Genomic DNA, 20,409 nt, shown 5'->3' on the forward strand with positions numbered 1-20,409 from the left:
GGAAGTAAGCCTACAAACTTTGTTGTTGTTCTTGCTGGGGGGGGAGAGTTTAGGATAGGTCTACTGAAGAGCCCAAAGTGGTATGAAAAAGGTTAAAGATGCAGGAATTTTAAAATAGGATATTTATGATTTATTTATTAGAGTGAAAATGTAAAAAAATAAATAATGTGCACGTTAAAATCGCACAGTGTTATTTCTAATAAAATATAGTGTATTTGAATTTTTGTTGGTGAAACAATGGGCTTTTTGACCATGGATTTTAGCATGTTTTAATTTATTTGATGTAGTACTGCATTGATTGGCTTTGTTTTTGTTCAATTATTTTTTTTCCACTTACAACTGAGAATATATGAATATGTTTGTTTTTTATATATTTGATCCTTGCTGTTAGTATGAGTAGTACTAAGTATGAGTATTAATTATGAAGACCACCTCACGTTAAGTTAGGAATATAATGTTTACAACTTATAACGAGGGGATAATCTTGCACAAGTCCCAAGTGAGCTGGATATCTGATCTCGTCTTGTTTGAACAGGACACTGATGGGCATGTATTTTACTGGTTTGTTATCATTAGGATTGAACTGAATATAGAATTTAGGTAAAAGGCCAAATACTGGGGTCTACGACGTCATACAGCATTGAATGCAATACACTCCATAGTATGCATATTACATATTTGAGATAAATGGATCAATTTTACACATATTCTTGCTAAACATTTCCTTTCAGAAACTGCATTCTATTTAATTTCTTATCCATTTTTGTGCCTGTCTAATTGATGGAACAGTTTCCATTAGTACGACCGAAGATTGTGCTGATATCGTGAAATATCTCATAAATTGTTATGCTGTTCTGATCTCTCTCTCTCTCTTTTTTAATGCTGCTCCAGTTTCACCAATTAAGTACTATACCAAGTGGTAAATGTGTTCTTTGGTGTTGTCATTAATGTGTGTTTTTCCATTGTATTGTTATTCTTACAGGTCAAATCTACTAATATTCTTCAGAAGATAAGAATTAGCTCTTCAAGATATCATTATCATACATGGTAGGAAGTCGTTTTGTAATGTTAATGTTACTGCAAAAATGTCTTTATGGCTTCTAAGTACCAAATAAAATATCAGGATGCTATTATCTTATGCCCATATACATTTTGGGATACAGACACACAATCCTCTTATATCTCTCATTCACATAACAGGCGACTCTGGAGAAAAATCAACCGTCACTAACAGATTAAAATTTTTACTGCAGAATAGAGGATGCTGCCTACCAGTAATGAAACCTTGAAGTAAAACTAAAACAAATTCACAACTCCAAGATTCTGAAGTTTATACATATGTGCCTTGTGATTTACTAAATCAAAACCAGCACTAAAATCTATTTGGATTACTCTACACACAAAAACCATTATCAAGGTTCTCTTGTTTGTATGGTGCTTTTACGTTGCATGGAACCAGTGGCTATTCAGCAACGGGACCAATGGCTTTACATGACTTCCGAACCCCGTCGAGAGTGAACTTCTATCACCAGAAATACACACCTCTCACTCATCGATGGAATGGCCGAGAATTGAACCCGCGACCACCGAGGTGGAACGTTAATATCATACCAACCACGCTGCTGAGGCGCTATCAAGGTTCTCTTGCAAATGGCACATAAAGTCTAAAATAGCATCACAAGTACATAACTGTTTCCTATATGCATCAACTAACAATCATTTAGATTCCACATTGTACTTACATAGTGGCTCAAAATTAAGTTTTTCTGTAACTTTGGTGGAGAGCACAAGAATATAAATTGGCCTGTAGTTATTGCAGCCTGCAGATATGCCATCAACATAAACTCTTTTAGAATCTGCTAATCTTGAGAGACAACACACTAGAAGCATTTTTAAAAAGCAAAGGAAAGAAACCATCAGTATCTTCTCCACCTCACATACGAAGATTACCATGAATTTTCTTAATATTTCTACATTTTGTAAGAATAATTTCAGGATGACAAGTATCAGCAAGAGGGACATCCTCAGCTGATTGCTTAGCTTTAAAAGCTCAATGAAACCGTTCAATTTTCCTTAGGGCCAGTAACCAATCTACAACCATGTGTTGGTAGTGGAGGAATGGAAGATGAGCCTGACCCAAAGATAGATGATGCCAATTTGGTTCATCACAAATGAAGTCAAGTAATTCCTTCAAATCTCTTTAAGGAGTTATTGTAATTTCTCGCAGCTTTATGATAAATCCGTTCGCAATATGGTAAGACTCGACAAAAATGGTGTAATTTTCATATGAATGATTTTGTCTCCATGTGCTGAATTTGGCCTGTTTGTCATGGTAAGCTCTTGTACATGAATCATCAAACCATGGCTGGTCATTTGTTCTGAATTTGATGACCTTTCTAGGGTATTACCTTACTAAAATAGACATTAGCATTTCATTCAACTTCTTGGGATATCACTAGTTCCACGCAACGTAAAAGCACCATTCAAACAAACAAACAAAAGCTTCTTGGGATCTGGATCTAATAGTAAAGAATTTTTATTACAACCAAAGAAATGCTCTATAATTTCTGTATTTAATCAGGTTACCTTTCTTTGATATCTTGGCTACGACTTCCAGTTCCCAATGCCCGGCTATTCCTCATCAGATATTCTGCAAAACATATACTGCCTACATAAGGGGCTACTGGAGATGGGCCATTTCGTTTATCAAAACTATAATTTTCAAATGAATGTATATCTTAGGTCTCACCATGAATCTATCATTTAGATTTAATTTCCCTTTTGTATTTTCCATTAAACAGAAAAATTAGATGTACTACTACCGTGCTGTAGTACGTATTTTGTTTTGTCTCTTAATTTTGGGGAAGGTAATACCCACTCTGTGTTTTCCAAATGTATCTGAAGGTGCAATATTTTTCCAATAAATAGAAACTTGCTAAAACCACAAATTGACTGGCCAGTCACAATATGCAACTACAGGACAGTAAAAAAAGACAGATGGATAAAAACTATATCCTTTGCTTTCATTATTTTGATGAAAATCAACCATATCAAAATCTATCTAAGTTTAATACTATATACATAACAATAAAGGTAAAATTGGTCAAAATAAACTGTGTAACAGTATAGATAAGATCCCATTATAATTACCAGAATATCTGTTTCCCTGAGTTCAATCATATATGACATACTGGATTCACAAATAATGTATTTTATACAAAGACCAGTACAATCCAAGATAAACTAGAATTTACCAAAATAAGAAATTTGGAGTGACGTACATATTCCAACAAGTACAAACTGCTATTAGCAAACTGCGAACTGAAGGCTCAACCTTACGGCACTCATTCATGTGTTGAAGTAAGTATACTACTTACCTACATGACCTAAATTTCATTATCCTTTCAAAAGTTTCTTACCATTTTCAAATCCTGATAGATGGTTGTGCTCATACAAGACAGGTAAAAAAGTATGGCTATCCAAGAAGTAGATAATTCAAGAAAGTAAGAACTCAGCTGAGTTTCTCCCAAAACTTCCTGCTTGTATAAATAAAGCAATAAAAAGACAACTAAAAATGATATTTTCATCAAATTTGGAAATCTCAATAACAAAGACCATGTTACTTATACAAGACTCACTGGGATAATGAAAGCTGTCCAATATACCTATGAGATGTCAAGATGCAAAATGACAAATTTTTAATCAATTTGCACTTTTCATAGCTAACAAACCTTTGGTCTTAACAATAGGATAATCACCAAGTGCCAGTTGGTAACTGCTTAAAAACAATCAAAGATTGTAGAGCAAGAAATCTGTGAGATCTGGCAACTCCTGCGCGTACGAGGTGAGAGCTGGTCAGAGAACACACATCGCATTTCATGAAGCGTTTAGTCTTTTCTTTAACTTCCTTGGAGAGTACACTCTATCACTTTTGCTCTCCTTCCAAGCTGGTTGATTTGTGCCTATTTCCTTTCTTTTTCAGTTTGTTTGTTTTGTGAGTGTTTCTGTTTCGTAATGGATTCCTCAGAGTCATCACGGCCTCGTCAATGTGCTCGGGCATTCAGGGAATTTTTTAACAAAGTACAAGCAGTCCCCGGCTTATGACGGGTTCGGCCTACGACGTTCCGAGGTTACAACGCTTTTTAATTATATTTACAACACATGTTCCAGGGTTATGCCGCCTACAACGCTGATCTGGCACAAGAAATATGACACCAAAAATGCAAAATAATCAATATTTGAAGTTTTTTTTTTGATGAAAAATGCAATAAGAATACAGTTTACATAGTTTTGAATGCACCAAAAAGGACTAAAAGTACGGTTTTCTTAGGATTTTTGACGATGTTTCGGCTTACGACGATTTTTGGCTTATGACGCGTCTGAAGAACGGAATCCCTGTCGTAACCCGGGGACTGCCTGTATTTACAATATTATTATGAGCAGATTTTCAAAGCAGGTTATTTACTGGCTGGTTATAGTCATATGTCTTTTTGAAAGGCATTCATATACGAGGACCTTGCCAACTCCTACTTCATTTACAGTGTTGGCACCAAAGGCCTTGAGAACATAGTATGACTGAGGAAGCAGCCCTAATATTCAACAATACTGTCACATTACCTATCATTCTTCATTTTATGTTGATGCTGTACTAAGTGCTGAAAATGTTCAAGAGTGATGAACCAGGAAAAAGTCAAACAAATTTTTTGGAAACAGTAACTCAACATACACTATTCTGAGGATCACCTTATGCATCATCATTTGCACTAAGTTCACACACTCTTAAATATGGATTCTCTGAAAGGACAGACAACCTCTCTTATAGTCAAACCAGAATGAAATGAGCTCTACAGTGGGGCTGTTTGGGTCCTCTCCACATGTGTTTAATCTCTGCATATCTGCCAAATCTATGATAACATTACAGATATCAAATATATTTTTTGTTACGCAGAATTCTATGTCAATTACATAAGTGCATGATTGATAAAGTTTACACAAAATTAGATTTTCTATTAACATGGCATCTCATTTTGGTGCTGTTGCCAATAGTATTTCAAACAGCTCCACGTGCATTGAATCCACTGATACACACCTTAAGGCTGTCTCCAGGGTCACTTTCGGTGGTCATGGTACGTCTCCAGGCATTTCCCCTTTCTACAAATATCTTGATTTCTTTATATCATAGGTAAAGAATAAATTGGTAAGCAAGGAAATATGAAATAAAGAATAAGATAGAGCAAGTTGGGCGAGAGAAAATAAACAATCGTATACAAACAGATGTCTCTCTTCTCTCTCTCTCTCTCTCTCTTTGTAGGAAGAACAAAAACATCACATCCCACATCACTATTTTACAAAGTAATCAAGACATCTCTCATGTCCTCATTAATCAACATTTTAAAGGAAAACTTGTTTTTGTAATGATTGGGCTATACATAGAATGGTAAATCTTTGTAAAAAATATGAAAAATATGTTATCGTTCATAGGTTGTGGAGAAGAAATGGACTGAAGACAAATCCTAAGCAGGGTGGAATAGGAAGGAGATTAAAATTCTTGGAAATGAAAAACAATCCCTATATTCTTATGATTATAGCCTCAGGTTTCGTCTCAAAGACATTCAAAGGTCTGTCACACACGTGTAAAGTTGTTGTTTTGAAAAATTGGCAACAGGCTAGATCTTTAAATGCCACACCAGAGAGGGCTCTTCATGGTGGTGAAACTATAACTGATAATGACCATAGTATTCTCACAAAAGGTGAAAAGTACAGACAACTTTCTATTTCACTCACAACTAACATTACATATTCAAATTTAAATACAGAACTTCCTCTAAATTAGATTCTTATTTTTATTGCATAAAATCAAATGAGCAATAAGTATCAGGGAACTGCAAATTACAAAAATTATTTACACATTTAAGTCCACCTAATGAGCTAAGCAAACTCTGAATCGACCCTTATTACACTTCTGTAGGATTTCAATCTTATAAAATTTACTAATATTTCAAAGACCAGCAATTCATGGCATCAACAGAACTGCAATTACTGTATAGTACATGAAGAAAAACTTTATGAATGACGTGTTCCCGACTCAGAGCCAGGATTACTTGACTTGGAATACTGTAAAAATATAATAAGAGTATATTAAAAAACTGGTCAATATTTATCATACTGGTTTGTAGTTCTACAACAATAATAACATAAAGAAGGAATATTCACACCTTACCTCATATGAAATGGATATTCCATGATAAGGAAACCCAGATACAAGAAAGCCTTGTCTAAAATTTTAAACATATTAATTTCCTCACAGACAGAACCTAAAGAAAATAACTTTTTTACAAAATAATAACTCTGTAACATTACTCAGCCTGTAAAATCCCCTCTATTACTCTTTACCCAAAATGTCCAAAATGTCATTTTTCTGCAGCATCTTCATGTACTGGTGAATTATTCAAACCTTCATCTGGTTGCTTTTGAACCTTCTTTTCTTTTGGAGGTGCAATATAAAATTTTATGTCTCCAAACTTCTCACGACGCTGTAAAATACGTCCTCTCACGTTCTCCGCTGCCTTCTGAATCTCACTAAAAACTCCTTCCTATGAAAAAAATAATTTCTTAATAAACAAAAACTGAACCATCTGCATTTGTTGAAATATAAAATTTGTAAGAATTTTACTGCAACAGAATATTATTTGGCAAAATTAATGTCTTCAATTGTACTATTAACTACAAGTTAAAAATGATTAGGAAACAAAATTGGCTCTTAGAAATGTGACTGCTAACACTTAGCTAATAATAGTTTCTACCAGAAACAAATGTATAAGTGATAAAATAGGAAGGATATGAAAAAAAGGATATCAATTAGTAGAGTGGAAATAAAGGTGGCAAACATAACCACCGTATGAGAAGAAAGGCCTAGTAAAATCAATGTGCAAATGGTACAGTTGGTTAAGAAATGGTAACAACTGGAGATGTGTTTCATAATGGGTCTATAAAGATCATGTCTTCTGACAATTAAAAAATGGAACCACTGAAGTAGATGAGATTTAAAATCTCAGAATAGTAATGTCATTGAAAGATCACTTATGTTTTCTTCATTTCTCATCCTCTTGCACTCTTTCATGATAGATTTTCCTTCAACTGTAAGTAAACATCTATATTTAGTTTTTAATTATAAATACTCATATACTGCTTATATTGCATTGCTGTAGTAGTACTTTTATTTCTAGTCAATTTTAGCATGGTTCTAAATTAATAACCATTTAAAAATACTTCAATTATCATCACTGAGAATCTCTAAATTCCCTGTTATTACATGTTCATGAAACTCATCTAAAATATATCTTTTTATGAAAAAGGCATATCTTCTAAAACTATAATATTTAATTCTTTGCAATTTTCACATAAATAAATGAAATGTTACCTAATGTTTGTGGGTATTTAAACATTATTTAAGGGTATGGTTTTCTCAATAGGAAAATGGCTTTAAAAATCACCTAAGTGGTGTTAGGTACCATTACATAACACTGTACAGGCCACAAACATTTCAAATTAACCCAGCCTGTGCTAACAAAAAGTCTGCAGCAGCCTGGTCTAAGGTGCCGAGTCCTTTTAAGATAGCAACACAGGGCCCGGACAGAGCACAACAAAAGCTCTTGAGCATCACCACCCACAAAGTCAGTCAGTGATGGAATGGAAAACGAAGTAAACCGGTCATCATGCACAGATGGATTTTGGGTCTTGGCCACGAATTCCGGGACAAATTTGAAGGACATCGACACCCAACCCCTGGTGTGCTTCACCTCATAGCTCAGACTGTGGAGCTCTCCTACCCTCTTGGAAGATGCCAAAGCCAGAAGGAAAACTGTCTTGAACGTCAGGTTCCTGTCAGATGAGCGACGCAAGGGCTCATAAACCAAGGAAACATACCACATTGGAGGCTTGAGCTCTCTAGGAGAACTTGACTGCTCAAACCCCTTAATTAGCAGGGAAAGTTCCCGGCAAGAGGAGATGTCGATACCCTTAAGGCGTAACACCAAACTCAGGGCCGCCCTGTAGCCTCTAATGGCAGAAATAGACAAACATTTCTAGTGTCTGAGGAAGGTTAAAAAGTCTGCTATTTGCTAAATAGAGGTCGTGAGTGAAAAAAAAAACCATTTACAACACCAATCACAGTAGATCGCCCATTTGCCTAGGTAAACCGCGGAGGTCAACTTTCAAACGACTGCTGGACATATGCCCAGCTGTTCTCTGAGAAAAGGGATTCTACCGACTGGTGGAACCTTTCTGCATGGGGCTGCCACAGGAGATGTTGCCAAGGGAGAATCTCCCTCGGAGCCTCTGACAACAATGACCCCAGATCGGGAACCATTCCGCCTGAGGCCACAGAGGGGCTACCAAAGTCATCCTGAGACCCTGTGAACTCATCAGCCTGTTCAGAACCTGATGGATCAAATAAAATGGAGGGAAGGCATACACCTTCAGGTTGTCCCAGGGATGTTGGAATGCGTCCTCTGCCGATGCTAAAGGATCTGGAACCACAGAACAGAACACCTCCAGCTTCCTGTTGAAGCGTGTCGGAAAGAGGTCCAGCATGGGTCTCCCCCAAATCTGGAAAAGCTTGTCTGCCACCACTTGATGAAGGGACCACTCTGTGCCTAGGATCTGATCCCAGCGACTGAGTTTGTCTGTGACCACGTTACATTTTCCTGGGATATACCTGGCTGAGAGCTCTACCGAATTGCTGACCGCCCACTGGTGAAGCTTGACGGTCAAAGCGTGAAGTTGACGTGAAACCAGGCTTCCCTGTTTTGTTTCACATAGCTACCACCGTGGTGTTTTTTTTTGTTTCCGCGAACATGGGCAAGAACGACATAATGACCTTCTACCTTCCCCCGAAACTCCTTCAGACCCCAGGAAAGCCGCCTTCAACTCCAAGACGTTGATATGTTACTGCTTGTCCTCCAAACTCCAAATGCCTGAAGCGATGAGGCCGCCTAAATGAGGCCCCCAACCTGCGAGGGTGGCGTTCGAGAACAGAAGGAAGTCCGGTGGAGAATGCAGAGGGACACCCTTCAACAGATTCTGGTCGTCCAATACCAACGAAGGTCTTCTTTCACTTCCAGATACAGAGGAACCCTTAACAGGTGAGAGTCACCCACTGGAGACCAGAATTCTCCCAGTCTCCATTGCAGAGACCGAAGATGAAGACGCCCATGAGGGACCAGCTTCTCCAGGGAAGACAACACTCCCAGAAGAACCTGCTACTGATGAGCTGACTGATGTGACTCTGACAGGAAGTTGCGCACCACCACCCGCAACTTCTACAATCTCTGATCCGACAGGAAAACTTTTGCCAATGTCGTATCGATGACCATGCCCAGGTAGAGTATCCTTTGAGTGGGTACGAGGTTCGACTTTTCCTGGCTGACTAAAATGGCCAGTTCCAGACAGAACCGAAGTAGACGATCCCTGTCCTGCAGCAGCTTTTCCCTGTAAACTGCCAAGACTAACCAATCGTCGAGGTACCTCAGCAAACAGATCCCCTGAGCACGGGCCCAACTTGACACAAGAGAGAAGACCCTTGTGAACACTTGAGGGGCTGTCGTCAGCCCGAAGCACAAGACTTTGAACTCGAAACCTTGTCCCTGAGAGAGAAGCGAAGGAACTTCCTGGACGTCGGATGAACAAGGATTTGGAAGTATGCGTCCCTTAAGTCTATTGACAGCATGTAGTCGCCTTCCCTCACGGCTGCCAATACTGAACGCGGGGTCTCCATCTTGAACCGTGCCTTCCTGATGAAGTGATTCAAGGTGGATAAGTCGATCACAGGCCTCCATCCCCCCGACGCCTTGGGCACCAAGATGTGACTGTAAAACCCTGGGGATGGACGCACTACTTCCTCTATCGCATCCATGTCCAGCATTTTCTGCACTTCCTCCTGAAGAGCCAAGAACTTCAGAGAATCTGGAGGATATGCCTTCCTGAGCTGCGGTTTGTCCGACAGAGGAGGAGAGAACTCGAATGGCAGTAGGTATCCCACCCAAAGGACATCTACCATCCACTTCTCCGCCCTATAATCTGCCACTTGGCCCAATGGCCCGCCAGGCACCCCACTACCCGTGGCGCAGGAGAGGGAGAGGCACCTAACCTACTGACGGCTCCCTTTACCTGCACCCCTTGGGCCCCTTCTTGGCTTAAAGGAACAAGAGCGAAAGGGGCGTTGATCTTCTGACTTAGGTTTGTATCAAACGGGATGGCCCTGCCAAACTCGAGGTCCTTGATGGCCTACCAGGCGACGATCTCCTTGACTGCTGCTGGACAGAGGGAGGAGGAGGAGCCGGACATCTATGAGGACAAGGCTCCGACTTAGACACGGCCTGGTGCACCAGTCTGCCTTTGGTGTCAGCCTGGCGCCAGTCTATCGCATTCTCGAGCTCTGTCCAAGGAAACAACAATTGGGACTCCAACAGGTCTCCGTTTCTCAATGCCAGCAAGGACTTGGTGTCGAGCGATCTCTCCATCGTAGACAAAGCCGTGTCCCTTCTAGTCAGAAGAAGGTTAGCCCATAAATTAGCACTGAGGTGAGCCATATATGAAAATGCCTTGCCCCTGGACTGCAACAGACTGGCAAGCAAGGATGCACTCACCAACCCTTCTGGGGTTGGTGAGTGCATGGAGGCTGCCGTAGTTTCCAATGCTGAGACATCTTGCAGAGACAAGGACGGAGCCACCGACCTCACCTATTCCAAAGTCAATCCCGGCTTCAGGCGAATGACGTCTGGGTTAAGATGGCGTGACAACAAAAAAGAGCTGAGCTCGTAGCATAGTACCTCCTATGACTTGTGAGAGGTGAAGGTAGTAGTTTGGTAGAGCCCCTAGAGCGAAGCGAACTGTCCCAGTCCGAAACAGAGGCGTTAACCTTCTGCAAGACCGATTGAACGTGCCCTGACAAAGGAAGCTGAAGAGATGATTTGGGGTCCTGAATAGCTCCCACCAAGGCTTCCAAGCAAGAAGGAGTGTAAGATGACCGAGCCTGAGTTCTACTTTCCAAATTGTAAAACCCACAAATGAGATCAACAGCTTCCGAAAAGGAAGACAAAAACTCTTGCGTGTCTCCCTCCTCCTGCTCCAGCAACGGAGACCGACGACGAGAAGGATGAGTAGGCTCCTCTAAGACACTTTCCCCACCAAAACTAACGGAAGGGTTAGAAGCCAAACAGCCTGAAACCCCAACTAACCTGTCTGGGCTGGGTCCATGTGTCGGCTTCCGAGACTAACCCACTATAACACTAGGAACACCACTTACCTCAACAGATAACTCAACATGTCCATGAATGGGTACGGGTGTGGCAGACGTACGCACATGAGTTGGGGGGGGGAAACCCAAACACTTGAGATCGAAGGAGAATCCCCTACAGTCGAACTCTTGGAAACACCAGTGAGAGAGGCAGGCAAACACTCCTGCTCCACCAACTCCGCGCTCACTACCTTCAACCTCTTGACAGGCGCCTTGAGATCCTTACAGCGACGAATAGGCCTAGGAGAAGAAGGAGCACTAACATCATGTGCATGGGCAGGGGAGGTTGCAACACGCTCGCGATGTGCATGGATGGGGAGGTTGCAACACGCTGGTGATGTGCACAGACGGGCGGGGAGGAGGAGGACACGCCCGAGATTTGAGGCAGAGGACGACTGCAGATCGCACACGGGAAGGAGCACTAACACTTCCAGAAACAACAGCACTCTCGGGAACACATCCGCATTGGTCCTCCCTCGTAGGCGAAGGAAGGGCGAAGTCCTTAGTCTTCCAACGTTTGATACGCTGAGGGGGAAGAGGGAGAGGAAGACAGCACTGGTTTCTTATGCGCACTCTTCTCAGGAGGCGGGGACGAAGCAACATGTTTCCTACCAGTCCTCCCGACTGATAAGGCAGCCAACTTCACATTCAAACCAGAGTCCAACCTCTGAAGCACTGCCTCGCATATGACCTCAGACTGATGTGCCAGAGAAGGCTCCGATGACAAGGAAGGGAGATGTAGCGAACTGGGCGGCAGGGATGACGTCACGGCTGAGAAAGGCATATCAGAGGAGACAACTAGGAGAGACGTCACAAGCGGTGGTGACGTCACGGCTTCCCCTTGGTGCGAGGGGGAATCAGACGCCACTGGCGGAGGAATACACAAAGAAGGATCTTGTGACATCATCAACATGGTTGACGCCACAGCGTCACTCCAACTCAAAGAAGCGGCAGCAGACACTGGCGGAACAATACAAGATGGCCGACTTCTGCTACCCACAAATACAAGGCCAGGAGGAGGGGGGATGGCCTGGCCAAACCGGAGAGGGGGGTGTGAGCCTCCACAAAATGTGCTAGCAACCCCTCCAAGGACGGGGGACCCTCTAGCCCGAGCACCTTCCAAATTGCCACCATTTTGGACACTTCCGACTCTGGAAAAGATTGATGAAAAAGACTCACCCTTCTCTGGAACCAAATAAACTCCCGAGGAAGAAGGGGCTACATTACAAACATTAGCCTGGTGGCCTCCCGATACTTCCATCGACGAATCAATGTTAGAAAAGGAAGGAGACGCAGGCACAACGCTACTATGGGGGTTGACTACTGCAGGAGACGAAACATCGGGAAGAGGCGAAATACCTACCAAAGTAGGAAGAGTCGAAACCCTCCGATGTTCTCTCTTGCCATAAAACGACTGCTCCTTAGGTCATGCCCAGCATTCAGTGCAAGGATTCTTGATAGTCGCTGCCGAAGCCAGAAAACGAGAATACGGAAAACCTGGAACTCCGGGGCACATAAGCTGATGCCGAGATGGAGCAGAAGAAGCCATAATATCAGCCAAACACACACAGACTAAACACAAGCGAAACGGGCAATGAACTGGGAAAAGGCCAAGAGAGGTTAGCACGACTCTCGCCCAGGTGGTCAAAGAAAAGACTGGGTAGCGGCGTCATCCTTGACCAATCCTCACCCGAGCTACACATGCATTGCCAGATATCACAAGATTCCTTGCTTTCATCTGCTTTTAAACCGGATCCAGCTAGGTGCTATAAATTATCCTTTTGTTAAGACCGAAGGTTTGTTCACGTATGAACAAGAAGTTAGATTAGCCTGATTTAGCCCTTTCCAGTAACCTCAAATTATTTATCACTGTGAAAAGGGTCATTGTATAACAAGTTTAAATAACAAAATGTCTAATATTATTGTCTTAACGCTAATACTGTCACTTTGTCCAAGACTTGACAATAGCTGGAACATCTGTGAATATGAGGTCTAATCTATTACCTGAAATATGTGTGGGTTCCTCAATTGGCTTGAAAAAATCAGAGGATACACAGAACTCATGAGCAGACAGCCATGTTGATCTATGGAGTTAGAATTTAGCCACCCGCTGTGCTTTGCATTACAGTCTCCACAATTAACGAATGAAGCTTTTGAATCCTGTAACTGAGCCATACTATCCAAGAGACAGCAAATACGTTTATAAAACTTATTGAAAATTTGAAAACATAGAACTTCACGGCAACTACACTTTAAAAAGTTTTCTGACGATAAATAGGTCACCCGGACTTGGCCTTTACAGCCATACCTTGTGCATGTGGGATGTTGAAACAATAAATTAAATCAGGGCCATCAAACCACAAGACTTAAAACTTAACCTCTGCCTTGTTGCTACTTACAAGAGTCTCAGATACAACTATCATATCATAGTAAAGTACTAGTATGCCATTTTTCTTACTGTAATAGGTAACAGGCACAGGGTTAAGCTCAATGTCTCCAGAAAGAATTAAAATTAACAACATAAAATCAGTACCAAAACTAATAAATAGACTCATAGCCATGGTAACATTCTAAAAATCAACAGAACAATAAGCAATAATACAATCAACTACAACTGTATCTGAGATTATCAGGTTTAAATAGTTTGCCATGTCTGGTTACTGAGGAGCCCTTGAAACAAAGTTTGGAGTTTTGCTTGTGGCAAGCAGATGCCATCACTCATTTCAAGTTCATAATTGAAACTGTAATTGGTTGATAGTATTTACTTGTGGTTATGGGAGTTAATATTTTCCAGAATACCTATATACTTACTATGACACAATTACAATAAAGGAGTTTGTAACTGTAGAAAACAACATTTTTACCTAAGAAAATTTTTTTTTTAAATACATTATAACAGAAAATGAAGTAGTTGTTAAAAAGCCACATCGGCTCATTAACAGGTAAAATGTGATAGTATCCTGAAAACCAAAGCTGCCTGTTAAAATATTAAATGCTTTATATGAAAAGTCATTGGTCTCTAAAGGCCAATTTAGAGAAACACTTACCAAACTTTCAGTGGATGCCCCCTTTGCAGCTATAGTTACTCTTACTTGGAAGCCTTTTGTTATCCATTTATTAATATTTTGTAATTTTGAATGGAGGTCATTGGGTGCGATATTCCCATTCAGAGTTAATGATTTTTCCCCCTGAAATAGAGTAAAATGAGTCAGAACAAATAAAGAAAAAGAAAACAACTCCAGGGTTACATTCTCTGATTACAAATACAAATAGATTACAGTAAGTTGCATGACTGATTCATAGACTACTTTAGAAGAAGACTACCGACTCCGCTGCTCGGGTCCCAAACGGGAATAGCACGTGCTTTAACAAACGCTCTTACATCAACTTTTTGTTGTTGCTTTCTTATAGTTTCTTATATAATATTTGATAAAAAAAAGTCTTTTATCACTGTTTTCTGATAAACATCAAATATTTTGTTATCAAGGCTTAGAGTTAAAAAAAAAAATCTTGATTTTTTAAACTCTAATTTTAATACTAGAATTTTAATACTCTAATTTTAATACAGTTATTAAATAAAGATGCAATATCTTTTTATATAAGAAGGATAAAAATGTGATACCAATATAGGAAAAAATATAAATTACAAGAAAAGAAAAATGATATTGTTAAGATACAATAAAGTTTGTTCATACTTACCTGGCAGATATATATATAGCTGTATTCTCTGAAGTCCGACAGAATTTCTAAAACTTACGACACACGTAGTGGGAGTTAGGGTGGTTAGTACCCATTCCCGCCGCTGGGAGGCGGGTATCAGGAACCATTCCCATTTTCTATCAGATTTCTATCTCCACTGTCTCCTAACCCTCTCACGCCGGAGCCCTAAAAATCAAAACGTCTCCCGTATGCCGGGCCTGGTTTGGAGTGAGCGCGGAAGTGGAAAAAATAATTTTTTCAAAAAATTACAGCGCGCGTACTTTGAAGATTAAGAGTTCATTTTTGGCTCCTTTTTTTATCATTGCCTGAAGTTTAGAATGCAACCATCAGAAATGAAAAATAATATTATTATCATATGTAAATAATGCGATATATGGTAGCGAAAAAAAAAATTCATACATAATTGTATTCAAATCACGCTGTGCAGAAAACGGTCAAAGCTAACCAGTTACTTATTTTTGCGTTGTATTGTACACTAAATTGCGATCATTTTGATATATAATACATTGTAAAACAATAAAAGCAACACCGGAAAAATATTATCACAAAATGATGTACGAATTCGTAACGCGCGGACGCAAAAAAATATTTTTCAAAAATTCACCGTAATTCTAAATAATGTTCTAGTGACTTCCAATTTGTTTCAAAATTAAGACAAATGATTGAATATTACGATACTGTAAGAGTTTTAGATTAGAATTGCAGATTTCGACCATTTCGGACGAGTTAAATTTGACCGAATGTCGAAATTTTAATATATATATTTTTTCATATGCACATATTTCAAAGATGGAAAAAGCTACAACCTTCAATTATTTTTTATTGTATTCTTCATAAATTTGCGCACATTTTGATATATAAAACTCTATAAAAAGGCTAATATGAAAAGGAGCAAATATTAGGATAATGCCATGTACGTATTTCGGAGACTTGCGGCCGCGAATCGGCGCGCGGAGTGAAGGTAAATATATTTTTCAAAAATTCACCATAAATCACAATATTGTTTTAGACTTCAAATTTGTTTCAAAATGAAGAAAAATGACGGAATATTACTAGGCCGTAAGAGTTTTAGCTTACAATTACGTTTTTCAACTATTTCGGTAGAGTCAAATTTGACCGAACGTGGTTTTTTTTCTATTTATCGTGATTTATATGCAAATATTTCGAAAAAAGAGAAAAGCTACAACCTTCAATCATTTTTAGTTGTATTCTACATGAAATTGCGCACATTTTCATATATAAAACTTTATGTAACAGCTAATTTTAAATGGTGCAAACATTTCGACAATCAAACAAAAAAAATTCTGATTTTTTCGGAAGAGTTACCACGCGCGAACGTAATTTTTTTTTTTTTCATAAATTCACCATAAATCGAAATATTGTGCTAGAGACTTCCAAGTCGTTGCAAAATGAAGTTAAATGATTGAATATTACTAGAATATAAGAGTTTTAGCTTACAATTGCGTTTTTCGACCATTTCGGTAGAGTCAAAGCTGACCGAAAGTTGAAATTTTTGCACTTAACGTTATTTATATAAAAATATTTCAAAACTGATAAAAGCTACAACCATGGTTTTTTTTTTTGTTGTATTGTGCATGAAATTGCGCACATTTCCATATATAAAACTTTATGTAACGGCAAATTTAAAAGGGTGCAAACATTAGGACAATCGCACGAAAAAATGTATCGGAAGAGTTATCGCACGAACGTAAGGAAAAAGGTTTTTTCATAAATTCACCATAAATCGAAATATTGTGGCTAGAGACGTCCAATTTGTTGCAAAATGAAGGCAAATGATTGAATATTACTATAATATAAGAATTTTAGCTTACAATTGCGTTTCTCGACCATTTCTGTAGAGTCAAAGTTGACCGAAGGTTGAAATTTTTGCACTTATCGTTATTTATATGAAAATATTTCAAAATTGATAAAAGCTACAATCATGAGTATTTTTTAGTTGTATTGTGCATGAAATTGCGCACATTTTCATATATAATACTTCATGTAAAGGATAATTTAAAATGGTGCAATAATTATGTCAAAGTGACGAAATAATTTCCGAGATGTGTCACTGATACTTTTTAGTGCGATAAGAAAGAAATTCGCGCTTGCGCGCCTGCGTAGCGATTGTAAACAAAACAACGCCTTGATCCGTGAACTCCCAGCATCCCCCAAGGCGCGTGATACAAAAGTTTTTGGCTGGTAGGCCTATAAGTATTTTTCCGCGAATTTTTAAAAAAACTTTTTTGAGCCGACGTATGATACGTCCAATCGGCATACGGGAGACATTTTGACTCGACGTTTAATACGTCCAATCGGCGTAAGAGGGCTAAGGGGAGGTGGGTGGGTACTAAAAATATATATATCTGCCAGGTAAGTATGAACAAACTTTATTGTATCTTAACAATATCATTTTGTTCATGAAACTTACCTGTCAGATATATATATAGCTGAATCCCACCTTTGGCGGTGGGAGAGACAGAAAAAGGATTTAGAAAACATATAAATGTATATGATTGACATCTTGGTTCCTTACCTGTTAGGATAGCTGACTTCGTGATTACTGTCACCCAAGCCTGCTTCTGCTTCACTAGAGTTACCACAAGGTAGTGACCTGTGTAGTTGGTGCGCTCTAGATGATCTGTCAACGGGGACGGGACCACAATGTGACTAGACCATGACCATACTTCTGAGGCAACGAGGCAAAAACCACCACCTAAGTTAGCCTAACAACAAACTCCCATATACCAAAGGCTAAAGGAAGGGACGACTTGTACTCGGCAGCCGACCCTACAACCATAAACATACAAATATTAAAAACTCCCACATACCCTTTTCTATGGGAAAGGATGAGTGCTACCTCCTGCCCCCAAAATAGTGTCTGCGGCGACGTATGATCCGAGAGAGTAACAGCTTTCATAGGTCGTTCTCACCTCCCGTAGGTAGTGCGAGGCGAACACTGAGTTACTCCTCCAAAAGTAGCACTTAAAATGTCTTTAAGAGCCATGTTTTTCTGAAAGGCTATTGAGGTCGAAATAGCCCTTACTTCGTGCGCGTTAACTTTTAGTATCTTCAAGTCGCTGTCTTTGCAAGAAGCGTGCGCCTCTTTAATGGTGTTTCTTAAAAAGAATGCCAGTGCATCTTGGACATGGGCATGTTTGGTCTCTTGACCGAACACCATAAGTTCTCCGCAGAACCTCGGCAATCCTTCGTTCTACGAATATACTCTCTAAGAGCCCTAACAGGACACAGGACTCTTTCTGGCTCTTGACCAATGATCTCTGCCATACCCTTGATCTCGAATGTTCTAGGCCACGGATTGGAAGGGTTTTCGTTTTTTTTTTGGCCAGAAACGACATACTCAAACGAGCAGACTGCATTATGCCCTTTGAAACCGACGTGTTTGCTGATAGCCTGTATTTCGCTAACTCTCTTCGCCGTCGCCAGAGCAGTTAGGAATACAGTTTTCTTCGTCAAATCTCGTAGAGACGAAGAGGAAAGAGGTTCAAAGCGATTTGACATTAAATATTTGAGGACCACATCCAGGTTCCACGAAGGTAGCTTCGGTAGTGGTACCTTGGTCGTCTCGAAAGATCTCAATAGATCATGGAGATCCTTGTTGTTAGCGAGGTCAAGACCTCTATGGCGAAAAACTACAGATAGAACGCTTCTGTAGCCTTTAATAGTTGACACTGCCAACTTTAGATCTTGTTTCAGATAAAGCAAGAAGTCGGCGATCTGGCTCACAGAGGTAGTGGTAGAGGAAACTCCTTTTCTCTTACACCAACTTCTAAAGGCTGCCCACTTCGATTGGTAAACCGCGATTGATGATGGTCTCTCGGTGGCGATAGCTTTAGCCACTGATTTCGAAAAACCTCTCGCTCTGACCAACTTTTGGATAGTCTGAACGCAGTCAGACTCAGAGCGGAGAGGTTTTTGTGGTACCTCTCGAAGTGGGGCTGTTTGAGTAGATCTCTCCTTAACGGTGAAGAGATCTCGGATAATCCACTAGGTAGAACATCACCTCTGTGAACCAGATCGCTGCGGGCCAAAAGGGGGCGATTAAAGTCAACCTCGTCCCCTCCTCGATGCTGCAAATTTTCTCATCACCTCCCCCAGGATCTTGAAGGGGGGAAAAGCGTAGAGATCCAGGCCCGTCCAATACCCATAGAAAGGGCGTCTCTACTGCTACTGCTCCCGGATCGAGAACCGGGGAGCAATACAGAGGAAAGTCTCGCCGTCCTTGATGTTGCAAAGATGTCCACTAACAGGGGCATCCCCAAAGACCCCACAGTTCCTGGCATACTTCTTGATTGAGAGTCCACTCTGTCGGCAATAACTGTCCTTGTTGACTGAGGAGATCTGCCCAGGACGTTCTCGACTCCGGCAATGAATCTTGTCAATATTGTGACTTCTCTCTCCTTCGCCCAAAGTAGGATCTCTTTCGCTAGAGAAAACAGGAAGCGAGAGTGTGTTCCTCCTTGTTGACTGAACTACACGACGGGAGACTTTGTTCTGGAAGAACTGGAGCGCTAATTGAACCGCTGCCAGCTCTTTGAATTGATATGCCAGGTTTACCTTGTTTCGCCCCTCTCCAGGTACCTGACACTTCCTCCCCCCCTAGAGTTGCTCCCCACCCCGTGGATGACGCGTCGGAGAACAACACTAGGTCGGGGTTCTGAAGCTTGAGGGATATGCCCTCTGACAGCTTCCACGGATCGAGCCACCATCTTAGATGGTTCTTCACCTCTTCCGAGATGTTTAACTTCATGTCGAAGTTGTCCTTTTCTGTCCAGCTGTCCGACAGAAAGAACTGAAGAGGTGTCGGAGGTGTAGCCTCCCCAGGGAAACAAACTTCTCCAGCGAGGAAATGGTCCCCAGCAGACTCATCCATTCCCTCACCGAGCATGAATCCTTCCCTAGAAAGGCCGACACTTTTTCTATGCCTTGTTGCTGACGTTCCTGGGACGGAAAAAGCCCGAAAAGCCACTGAATCCATCTGAATCCCCAGATACACGATGGACTGTGTTGGGGTCAGATGTGATCTTTTCGAAGTTCACCAGAAGTCCCAGGGACGCAGCTAAAGACAGAGTCGTTTGCAAGTCCTTCAGGCACCGGGTCTGCGAGGAGGCTCGTATGAGCCAGTCGTCCAGATAGAGCGAGATTCTGATGTTGGAAGATGGAGCCACCTCGCCACGTTCTTCATTAAGATGGTGAAGATAAAAGGGGCCGTACTCAGTCCGAAACAAAGAGCCCTGAATTGAAAGACCTTCCCTTTCAATACGAACCGAAGGTACTTCAATCGATTGGGGATGTATCGGGACGTGAAAGTAGGCGTCCTGGAGGTCGAGTGATACCATCCAATCTCCAGGTCTTAAGGCCCCCAGAACTGA

The 20,409-nt window shown here is 40.6% G+C and overlaps 1 protein-coding gene across 1 annotated transcript in view; it reads right to left on the minus strand.

The window, feature by feature from the left end:
* Positions 1-3,660: 3,660 nt before the first annotated feature.
* The window catches only part of LOC135217316 (uncharacterized), a gene marked incomplete in the record, with an annotated part of 62,682 nt that continues 45,933 nt past the window's right edge, over positions 3,661-20,409 (minus strand). The window contains 2 exon segments of the mRNA XM_064253102.1: positions 3,661-6,593; positions 14,344-14,481. Of these exon segments, the coding sequence (XP_064109172.1) occupies positions 6,411-6,593; positions 14,344-14,481 (321 nt within the window).

This window comes from Macrobrachium nipponense, chromosome 7, assembly GCF_015104395.2.
Source record: "Macrobrachium nipponense isolate FS-2020 chromosome 7, ASM1510439v2, whole genome shotgun sequence".
Classification (NCBI taxonomy): Eukaryota; Metazoa; Arthropoda; class Malacostraca; order Decapoda; family Palaemonidae; genus Macrobrachium; species Macrobrachium nipponense.